This window comes from Seriola dumerili, unplaced genomic scaffold (assembly GCF_002260705.1).
Source record: "Seriola dumerili isolate Sdu_G_001 unplaced genomic scaffold, Sdu_1.0 BDQW01000733.1, whole genome shotgun sequence".
Taxonomy (NCBI): domain Eukaryota; kingdom Metazoa; phylum Chordata; class Actinopteri; order Carangiformes; family Carangidae; genus Seriola; species Seriola dumerili.
The window spans coordinates 501321-512960 of record NW_019174988.1 but is presented as its reverse complement, the minus strand read 5'-3'; the positions used below and the strand labels follow the sequence as shown (position 1 = coordinate 512960).

Genomic DNA, 11640 nt, shown 5'->3' with positions numbered 1-11640 from the left:
AGATAAAAAACATACACTAAAACAGAATTACAAGAAAGCTGAGAAAACATAAAAAGAAATCTGTGGAAGGAGGAAACATAAATACAATCTGTGGAAGGATGAATCATTCTGTAATATTTATGCACTTAACATCACAAATTTGACGACACCAACACAACTGTAGGTTGCGCTTCACACTGATGTGAGTGAAATTGTGACCAAAGGGTAATGATCATATATATCTCATACAATAAAATAAGATAAATCCAGCATAGAGTTAATCCAACAAATAAAGCTGGTCCTTTTAAAATTTTTATTGAATCTGACCATAATAAAGTAGATAATATCTGTAATATCATTTTTAATGTCATCGAGTGTTTTGAGGAATTTCAGAGAAAGAAAGGTGAGGTAGAGCTACAGTTCCTGGAACAATTTCACATGAAAGGCGTGAGCTGGCACTAAATAAGACGCAGTGGAAAGACATCAGGGATCAGACCAGCAGTATCAGATAGGCACTGGCTGTAGAGCACAATTCAAACTACAAAGCACCAACAAGCTGATACAAATGCCTCTCAAAGCGTCCTTTGAAGGGAAAATCAAATACTTAATAGGCTTTATGTTTTTGAAATGGAATTTGAAATAAAGATGAGGAATTGTGAAACGAAGATGTAGCAGGCCCGTGATGTTATTCTGTCTTAACGTCTCTCAACAACGCTGCCTTTTTTCCATGAATAAAACATGACGTACATGAGGGAAAACATGGAAATGCTGACATGCTTCAGGTTGTAAATGTGTAAAACAGCACCTGTTTTGCGTTATACACTCATGTATGAGGGATGATCCCTCCTCACACTAACTTGTCTTAAGATATGTCGTACTGATGTTAGCCTTAAAAATATTTTGTGTTATGAATAAAAACATAAAACATTGTTTTGAGAACAAATTTCAACTTGTGGAAAATTAGGTAAAACCCCAAGACAGCAATCTCTTACTTTAGACTATGGCATGTTCAGGTAAAAGTGTTGCTTATCCTGAAAAACCATTCAAAGCCATTACAAAACAATGGTAATGTATTCATTCACTAAAACTAAAATGGCATACAGGCCCAAGGACTTTAACTGTACAATTATATCTGATGTCACAAGAGATGCCCCTAAAAGTAGATAAATAATATAATACACTATCTTATAACCATCTAGACAGAGGAAATAATTGAAATATGTGTTTAAATTCTGCTTAACATAAGGTTGCACATTATCATTTTTTGAGACAATACTGAGTGTCCGTTTGTTTTATCCAATGTCCCAAACAACGTAATGTGATTTTGAAACATAAATGATAAATTCTTAATAGACAATCTAAATGTCATCTCAGTTCAGACATATGTATAAATCTCTTTTGTGAAACTTTTTTTTTCAAGATTTCCAAAACCTATTTACAAAAATAAACCAGATATGAAATTACTCGCTGGCTAGACAGTTCAGACAAATGATGTCTCAGTCAATAAATTTCCCCGATATCACAAGTCCTTTTCCTGGCTTTATTTTGGCAATAGCCCCCAGCTTTCCAAAAAGTATCAGGTATCGGAACGTGTCTTAGATGACACCTGAAACATTTAACATCCCCAGCAAGAAATGTTTAACCTTGATTTTCATAGAGATTAAATGTTACTCTCCTGTTACTGTGTGTAATCCAGGGAACTAAATTGGAGAATCATGCACTCAGTGCAGAACCAAAGGTTATTGTGTATTTTTTGAAACAGCAGCCTAATTCATACAGTATGACTCCAGCAAAAATAAAACAATCATATTATTTGAAAAACCCAAATTACTTCACTGTGTTGTAATATTAACAGGAACAAATGACAATATGTAATGTAAAAGATGTAGTTCATAATGACAAAATCAAGAGTTGCCACTCTATAGCTCTGTGGAACTTCTTGGCCTCTATTAGCTGATTGTTTTGATGTTACAGCTCATTTACTCTACTGCATGTTGTGTCTCACCACTGTCAGCAGGCAGCTGTTTTCAGCAAACAAGCGTTGATAAAGCCATTAGAGAGGGTTCACTTGTTTTATCAGAGCCAAAGTTAGGGACCGGCTGGTCGAGAAAGTGAAACACCTGAGTTAAGTGTGGAGACCAAACAAGAGCAAAAAAAGAAGGCATACGTGAATACTGGATTTGCATTTTTCAAATGGCAGAAATACAATCCCAAAGGGACAGTAATGTTGCTCTGTTTGTTGGGTGTGTATCCTATGTATGTAATTCTTTGCTAACATGTTAGTCATCCGGGCTGCATGTCTATTCTTCTGTCCACAAACTTTACAGTATCTTTAGTTTCAGTTTCAGTTTTATTAGCACTTCCTGTTTGCTAGGTACCTATAGATATACAGACAGCTATCAATAAATTACTTTATTTCCTATTATTTTTAAGTGGGTTTTTGTACCTACTTGTAAAAAAGTGCAGTTAGTCACATGGCTCCCTTACAATTTAAACCTCCTAAATATAACAGAACTTTTCGTAAATGGAAACATACAATACAATACAAAATGTAGCCCACATTATAACAACCCACCCAAATGAATTTTTACCCGCGTTGTGTAAGAAGAGTAGCCGAATTGTGCGGAATACCTCCCAATCTGGCAACGCCGTAGGAAACTTTCTTCTGAAGACGCAAACTGGCAAGTTCATAGTGACGCAATGAATTGAAGAGCGCATGCGTGAACCGTTTTAAAAACTGTTAAACCGTTTAAATTTTTGTGGCTTTCCGTAAACAAGTTGTACCGACTGAGTTACTGTATAATCGGTTATTGATGTTGGGGAAGTTTCTAAAATTATGTTTGTCCGTCTGCATTCATTATAACATTGCTAACTTAACTACTGCACACCTGTTTGTCATTTAATGGTGAGTAAATTACCGGAAGTGGGCATCATTAACAACACGTAATCAGGGTTTGTGTTACTTTCTTAACAACATTGACGACGGTATAAAAAGAAGTGCCTCCTATCGTGTGTAAAATAACAGGTATGTTTGTTAAGCTAGTCGATTTGTGCGCAAATGGACTTGGCTAAATCAAAAACATTCACCAAGTCGTTAAGTCATTCTGTTGAAACTGTTTGTTAGTTTTGATTGAAAGACGGGTAATGAGTTAAGAAAAAAAAACTAAGACTACTCAAAGGGACACGGTGATAAAACTAAAAGCATGAAAGGTTTTCTTAGCTTTTCTTTGCAGCTATAGTATATGAAACTGAATAACATGCAACAAAGGTATTTCAATGGATTCAAAAAATTTTAATGGGGTCTGTCCAGCCAAGTTCAAGACAAGGCATGATCCTAAGAGACAAATCTATAAAAGCCAATAAACTGTCTAAATTTCTTGCTTTTTTTTTTAATTGTAAGAATGAGGAAAAACCACACAATCTTTGTATAAAACTCTTCAAAATCCTGCAAACTGAAAGTCAGAAAGATTGGGGACAATTTGAGGCTTTGACTGAAGAAATCCCCAAACTGTAAAATCCTGTAAAAGAAAATGAGAGGGAAATAGTGGGTTAGGCTGAGACACATCTCAGATATCACAAAAGGACAGACTTCAGCTCAACAATGAACAAAAGTCTCATTGCTTTGCTTTAATAACGCTTGAATACTTGTGGTGTAAGATTACTTCAACAGATCCTTCAAGTAGCCTATTTATAATCTGATGATGGGTTTAAGAGTGAAAGCAATGCAGTGGTGTCAGCATGACACATAATATGGGTTGACATAGTAATTTAAAAAAAAAAAGTCTTTTTTGTAACCAGGACAGGGCTGTATTTTCTTCTGACAGTACAGGCCACTGCTGGGTGTATACATTTTGTTATGAAGGCAATGATATCAGATCTTGCCATGATTTCTCCAACAGATGGCGTTGTAGATTCAAAATCCTTCATTCACTGCTGAAATAAATAAACATTCCCAGCAAGTGGGCCCTTATGAAGACACTGCAATAATCCTGCAATACTTTTCAGATGCATTAGATAACTTTATGACCAAAACACACACAGATGTCAATTTTTAATGGTGCAAATACAGAATGTATTCAATTGTGATTCCACAAATCAGGTATATTGAAAGACTTCTTCCAAGACCTTTGAGGACTTTTTGAGCTGTTTATTTATGTAGAATAACTACCTAATATTTTTTTGATTGATTTTAGCTTTACGGATCATTTTTTTCATGTTTTCAGAAATGTCCACAGATTGCCGACTTCAATGTTGAACCGTGTGCGTTCATGCATTGACCTTGTCTGGCAACAACTGTAGCCTGCAATGACTTGGTTCAACTGGAAGAAAAAAAAAAAAAACGTTGGAGAGATGATGGTGCAGCAGTGGAGCAATCTGACCTCCCACCGGAGGAGTGGCGTTGACAGAAGGATGGTCCAGCAGATAGAGGCGGCAGCATGCTGAGCGCAGCCGCCGCACAATGCCACATACAAACTTAACCGAGCAGTGGAAGTAGACTTCTTTACCTTCATGCCACCGCAGGGGTGACAACAGGAGCCAAACGCACAGAGCCAAAGATTAAAACAAGCAGCGGTAAGTCTTCATACAACTTACCAGCGTAAACTTATTTCTTAAGGCCTTGCGTGCATGTGGAGAGAGGCGTCTTGGTTATAAATCACCAGGATTACTGTTACTTTTCCTACAGTAGTACCCTAGGGACTTCAGCGACCTTTTCTTTAGCGACCTTTTTGTGACGTTTTGTTGAAACAGTTCATGATTGATTACACCATTAAAGGATGGCTTGTGCGTAAATGCGCAGCTTGAGTGTGTTTTGTTTTGGTCAATTGGTTCTTTGGGACAGACACTTGGCATGCGTTTAGCAGGATTTGTGCTACTATTTAAATCTCCTGTGCTGGTGTGCTGCTACTATTAGATTTTTGGAGCCAAAGCAGCTGCATTATATTCATTCAGTGTGCTAATGTTCTGGAAATTATCCTTAAATGTATCACAGAATTATTACAGTTATTGTAATGATGCACAAAGAGTTTCAGCATGATATTTATTTGTATTTTTCCTTCTTTTTAAGTGTGCCTGTGGTAATCATGTAATTATATTTTGCTGCACTATGTTTTCAAATCTCATCTATCATTAATTTATGCACCAGCAGCAGGTGCATAATAAGTCTTACTTGATACCTGTGCTCTATAATGTCTCTCTGGATTTTGCCATGGTGTTATTGTAGCGAAAGAGACTTTCCTTTCAGTCAAACACTTATGGTTAGGTTATGACAGAGTGTGAAGGAGTGTGCACTGAGTCCACAGAGAGCAGAGAAGTAACCTGTCCATGTGCTACTTTGTCAGGTCAAACATCAGCAGCCGCTCTGGTGATCCGCTCTGCTCAGCATATTCAGTAAGGAGGATTTATTACACGCAACCTGAAGAGATGAGCGGCAGCAAGAAGTAAGTGACTTCAACAAGCTTTACACGAGTGCCACTCACTTCACTTGATCTTAAATGAATCGGATACGACACACCTATGTGTATATATATATATATGTGTGTGTGTGTGTGTGTGTGTGTAGGAGCCTACAAACAGCTTCTGGTGCTTAATATGAGGAGGAATGAATGCTTAATAGACCAGGTGCACCTCAGGAACAAGTGTTAGGGTTATCTGGTAGATCTGACAGGTTACAACACACATGCTGTGACTGGCAAAAATGGGAAATTTATACCTTGAGTCAGTGGTGGAGGCAGGTAGACTGCAGGTGACTTTGCTGCATTTCAAGTTCATATAAAGAGTAAATCATTATATCTGATGTCAGTGTGAGCTAACAGACGGCTTAGAGGTCAATTAACATGTTAAAGTTTAAGTGTCAAGACATGAACAGCCGTGTAATTGCTTAAAACATCCCTCAACAACAAACGTGTGGAAACCAGAGCGAACCTTTACACAGCGTTTTTTTTCTTTTTTTGCTTTAATGCTGAACGGACTTTTTTTTTTTTTAAATTTGAGGTACATCAGTAGCCCTGATGACACTGCATCCTTATCATCGACATACATGAACCAGACTCTTGTTTAACATTTTAAGGCAGTTGAAACGGTAATATGTCTAGTGCTGCGCAGAGCTGCACACCAAAAACATACTAAAAGTCACTGAAATTGATTAAAAAATGTGCTTATAGTAAGCTATTTGACATTTTTCTTAATCATCTTGGAGCCACTATTTCAGGGCTTTAAATCCCAGTTGAACCCTACTTTCTGATTCCTATGTGACCCCTGTTCATTTTGAATAAGCAGTGGAAAGTTTTGGTGACAGTCACCAAGAAACAAAGCTTTGATTTTCAACCTCATGCATAGTGAAAACTACTGTCAGACGAAAGCCCCAGTGTGGCTATCATTTATCAAAAACTGTAGGTATCCTTTATTGTGAGGTGAAACCCTTTGAGCTTCAGAGAAATCTGATATCCGATGACATTTCGCCGCCTTTGCATCAGGGATTTGACTTGATTTGGAGTACACGGTACTAGATACATGACCTGGACGCATTTATTCATATCTCGTGTGACGACTACAGCAGATACTGTATACCATAACACAGTCCAGGATGCCTTAAGGCATGGTTTGGACTCACAGTTGCATCAGCTCGGGTACAGAGAACACTCTTTCCTCTCTAAACAGATGAATGTAGGCTGCACGCAGATTACTATGGGCCCGACAAGGACAGGGAGACTGATAATGTTATCTACGCAGTAAGAGACAGATAGCAGCTAATATACCAATCATGAGTGCAAAGTAACAGCCTGTCAAGTTTTGATTGCTTGTACAGCTTGAAATAAGGTTGTTTGAAGGTTGAGCCATTGTGCATCAATAAACACATATCTTAAAATATTGATTCAAAGAAAAATCCACTGGTGTTCGTGGTCTAATTTGTATTCCTGGGTTCATTTTGTTCTTCTCCCTGTCTTCATTCTTACTCTGAGTAATTGGGCAAACGCTAAACTGTCACTTTGAGATATTCCCTGTGCATCTGTGACACAGATTGAAAACACAAAATGTTTCAGTTATTGAAAACGTCAAAGGCAGAGGCGAGACCAAGGGACGGTTTTCAAAGTTTTAAGCAAATTCCAACTAAACAAAGTCAGTCCCTAATTTATAGAGATCAGATCAAGTCCAACAAAAAGTCCCGAACTTTGGCACCGCTATTCATTTTAGTCTGACAGACATTCATCTCAGTTGGACGCCTCGTATCTTCTGCTTTTACAGTGTCTTTTTTTTTTTTTTTACTGCAGTTGTCTTCCACTGGATATGGGTGTGAGCTCTTAACAAAAGGGAATTACTGCCAGTGGATGTGGTTCAATGGTGCAATAGTTTTAATTGATGCAGCAAATGTCACCTTCAGCCGGGGCTAATTCACTCTACTACAAGCTGATATCAGCAGCCTGCAGAGTACGCAAGTATTCAGAGACAAGATTTTGCACCCTGAGAGTTTGTGGTTCTATTGGCTAACCTGCTGCTTTTGTATTAGTCATTGCACACACATTATTAAAACATGTGGTGGAGTAATCAGTGACTCAGTCAATCACATATGGTCGCTTATCTGTCATTATGCAATTTTAAAATCCCCTAAAATCCCATTTGTTACATTATTACTAACTGATATTCTTGTTGATTACAACATAATCATCAATAGCAAAGCTTATTGTTTTTGGTTGCATGTCAGAAGCACAAAAAAACAAAATCAGAAACTCTGCCAACTGCTTTATATTAGTCTCTTCTTTCTGCTGCTATAATGGGACCCAGACTTTCACTGCCAGGGTTTATAGTGATCTAAAAAAGATTATACTGCAGGAGAAAAGCAGAGTCCAACCAATAATAATCTTCAGGTGAAAGCAAGTTGGAAAACATGCTGTAAATGGTCTGCTGTGCAGTGTTTTGATTAAGTAGTGGAAAGCATTCTGGGAAATGTAGGTAATCACTTTTTCAGATAGAAACAGACAAAGCAGGATGGGGTGGGGGTCGGGGGTGTGGTGGGGAGGTTGGGGTAAGTTAAAAAATGAAGCATGGTTTCGTTTAAAATTACAAAATAACTCATGTAACACACACGACATCACACGTCAATGATCTGCAACAATGAGGATGGATTTATACTTTTAGTCTCATATCACATCCAGAGCAAAAACTTGATGAATAAGTTGACGACAGTGAGTTGTTGTCCTCTTCTTCCTCTCTGATAATGTGTTAAGCTGAGAGTAGAAAACACAACCCGGGTGCAGACGTGTGTGGGGCCTCAGCTCAGGCTGAGTGGAGTTTGGCCTGTTATGTCCATGGTTGTTCTATAGGTGGCAATGGAGGAAGATAGAAGGGAACTATTAGTAGGAAGGATGGTGAAGTTTTAGCCTCAGCTTTTAACTGGCTGAATCATGATGGTGTTATAAAACTTCTTTAAAACAAGTTGACCCACATCAGACGGTTACACATCAGTGGCTTGATAAAAGATTCTTGTGTGATCAGTCAGCTTTATCAAACTAGTAGGTAATATTAGAGAAATTCATCTTCATTAGAAAAGTGTGTAGAGTTCTTTCCAATACTGTCATTATGTACTGAGAATAACAAAAATGACAAAAGAGTCTACAATCTTAAACAGCTTTATTTCTAGAATAATTGTAGGCTACTTTGTGATTTCAGTTGCTAATGCCACTAAATGCAGGAAGTGTGTCAGAGTCAAGTGTTTATTTTGTGCTGCAGAAATGTTGATTGGAGAGTTGTCCACTCATAGAGCTGACATGACCACAGGCTTTTATAGTTGTATAATTATAGTGTCAGAAAATTACACTTGCCATTTAGCAGTGGTGGGACTTGATTTCAAACACACTTCATCTTCTGTGTTTGATTTTTCAGAAGAACACACTGATCAACCGAATCTATTCGTCTGTGCAACATGAACTTGATGCAGCTAGTGGAGAGAGTATCACACTGACTCTCCTCATGTTAACACTTCTCTTAGTGAGACATTGAGCCAGCTGGAAGAATACTGTTCTCTTGCTGACCTTTGACCCCCTGAGCCCCTTGTGTCCAGGGTGTCTCTCTGCCATCTTGTCTGCCAGTCCACTTTGACCTAGAATGGATTAACTTCCTGTAGAAAGTGACTGAAATTATGAATGAAATCCAAATTAATTAAATTATCTGGTAACAAACAATGTTGCGTTGTTCCACAGAACAAACCAATTTGTCTATGATCTCATTAGGGTAAAACCCAGGGGTTAAGTAGTTCTGGTATTACTTGGTGTGTGTGTGTGTGTGTGTGTGTGTGTGTGTGTGTGTGTGTGTGTGTGTTGGTGGTTAAGTGCGTTGGGGTGATACTAAATGAGCCATTTATAGTCGGTAATAAAATGAGTATGTGTGATGATAAAACCTCAAGTTTTTGTTGATGACTCACTCAGCATGCGCATAGCAGACTGAGAATAAAGTGTTTGCCCTCACCACAAAATCAAACAAACAAAACTTCTTTTTAGCTTCAAACCTGAATGAAACATTTTTTAAAATCGATGCTGATGTTTGTTGGGCAACAGTACGGCTGGTTTGAGGCAAGGACGTGTGTGTGTGTGTGTGTGTGTGCGCGTGTGTGTGTGTGCGTGTGTGTGTGCGTGTGTGTGTGAGTGAGAGAGTCGTCTTGGAGAGTATCGGAGGCTCCGACACGCCAGCCTGTTACGGGTTTGTGTGTGTGTTGTCACTTAAGTAAAGCCGGCGTAATCCTGTAAGGGCGGATGAGTAGACAGACATGTGATGCCCCACTTGTTTCTTAGGTTGGGTGGTGAAGAGGGGGGCTGGCAGGCATTACCTGCCAGATGGAGAGGCTTTGTAGTGTGTGTGGGCGTGTGGCTGATTAGATGCAATACTAACACATATACTTTCTTCAGATATCCCCCACCCCCAGTAATAAAACACAACACCTTGATTCAGTGTCTAATAGATGAAGTGGAGACAGAGCCAGATCCAGATTTTGATGAGTTCAAGTCTCAGTCAATCGGGCGTTTTTTGCGCATGACCAGTCACTCCGGCCATCACACTCAATTAGCAGAGACTTCCTGTCCTCTCCCTCACCCCCCTCCGCCAGATTAAATCCATTACATCGTACCTATCGACTGCGCACTTTGCCCTCCTCAAGGACGACACACATTCTCACGCTTGAGGATAGTTTAGCTACTGAAAAACATAGAACAAGGTGCTATCTCCAGGTGTTGAGGTAGTCACATAGGGTGTTTGTCAATGAGTCTTTAATGGGTCGAGATGAGCGCTACCAGCAGCACCAGACTGAGTCCTAGTCCGAACTTATTGCAGGTGAACGAGCCAAAGTGCTATGGCTCCACGTTGTCGCTGGAGGAAAAGTGTGAGCAGTCTTTCTTCCTCTTTTACTACTACAGGATGGAGGATGAGGCGGTGCTGGACCGAGGGGCGTCCTTACTCAAGCACATCTGTGATGAGGAGGAGGTAGAGGGTAAGTTTACCTGTACCTGTACACTTTTATGTCTCTGCATGTGAACAAAACGTGTTTGTTTTTTTTAAGTCTTCCATATGATGTAGAGTGCAAGGCAATAGAAACATACAGTATATAGCAGGAAGCATCAAACGTGCATTTAAAAAAAAGTTTTAACTTATGTATGACATATTTCTCAGTTCTTTTATTTTGAAAGTCATTTATCTACAAACAATACTACCTACAATGAACCAGCTTTTTAAATTGGAGTTTTTTTCTTTTTTCCTGAAGAACTAAAGAACTTTTTCAAAGCACCCATTGAGAGAAACAGGAAGGGCGTCATTTAGCCTTTTAGAGACTGCCAAATTTCACACACTTCCTGCATGTAGACCGTAATGCTCACCTGTTTGGCGAGCTGGCATGAGAAAGATGTAGAACAAGGAGCATGTGATCCTGTGTTTACCTCACTAATCCACTCAAAGACCTACAGGACAACAAAGAGAAAGGGGGGGAAAAAAAACAAAAAACCTTCCAGTATGTTAAAATGTCTTAAGTGATAATAATTAAATATATTATATTCTATTGGCATGTTTTCAAGTGGATTAATGCCAGCAGAGAGTATGTCTTGTTGCCATGGCGCAAGGTTAGGTTTACATGGTGATGACATTAACCCGCACCTAGCGCCACAGTCTTCTTGGTTCTAGTCCAGAAGATTAAAGGGCCTGGCACAGAGCCCGATTTACCATCCAAGAGCCTCATGTTTTGTTTTGTTTTGTTTCTTTTGGTGGAAGGACTCAGAATGGGTCCAGCACCAGCTCTTTGTTGTTGTTGGTGATTTCTGATCTTTTTTTTTTTTTTTTTTGACACTTGACAATTGTTTTCAAGAAATTCTTTAATGTTGCTTTTTTAAAGGGCCCTACTAGTATTTTTGCAAACCCTTTCTCCATAATTACAGATCATCCGTTTCACATTTTTGTCAAAGATGTTCAAATGCATGGTGTACAGTTTTTGTATATATTTTTAATGCGATTTCTATACCATTACATGCAACCATTGATTTCCATTCATTTCTGTATAATATGAATCTCTTAGGCTCTTGAAGCATGAGTTATGGAGCCCACCACAGTGAAATCAAACTGCATTATCTTGCTGCAGTTATGCAACTTAGACAAAACATAGTGCAGAGTTTGTGATAGATTGCACTTTTT

General features: G+C 38.8%; 1 protein-coding gene across 2 annotated transcripts in view; it reads left to right on the top strand.

Annotated features, from left to right (window-relative positions):
- Positions 1–4417: 4417 nt before the first annotated feature.
- The window catches only part of LOC111236848 (electrogenic sodium bicarbonate cotransporter 1-like), a 53806-nt gene continuing 46583 nt past the window's right edge, over positions 4418–11640 (top strand). For both annotated transcript variants that reach the window (XM_022765726.1, XM_022765725.1), the window contains exons 1-3: positions 4418–4551; positions 5319–5417; positions 10380–10453. In XM_022765726.1, coding sequence (XP_022621447.1) covers positions 5401–5417; positions 10380–10453 — 91 coding nt within the window. In that variant the 5' untranslated portion in view covers positions 4418–4551; positions 5319–5400. The remainder of the gene's footprint in view (positions 4552–5318; positions 5418–10379; positions 10454–11640) is intronic.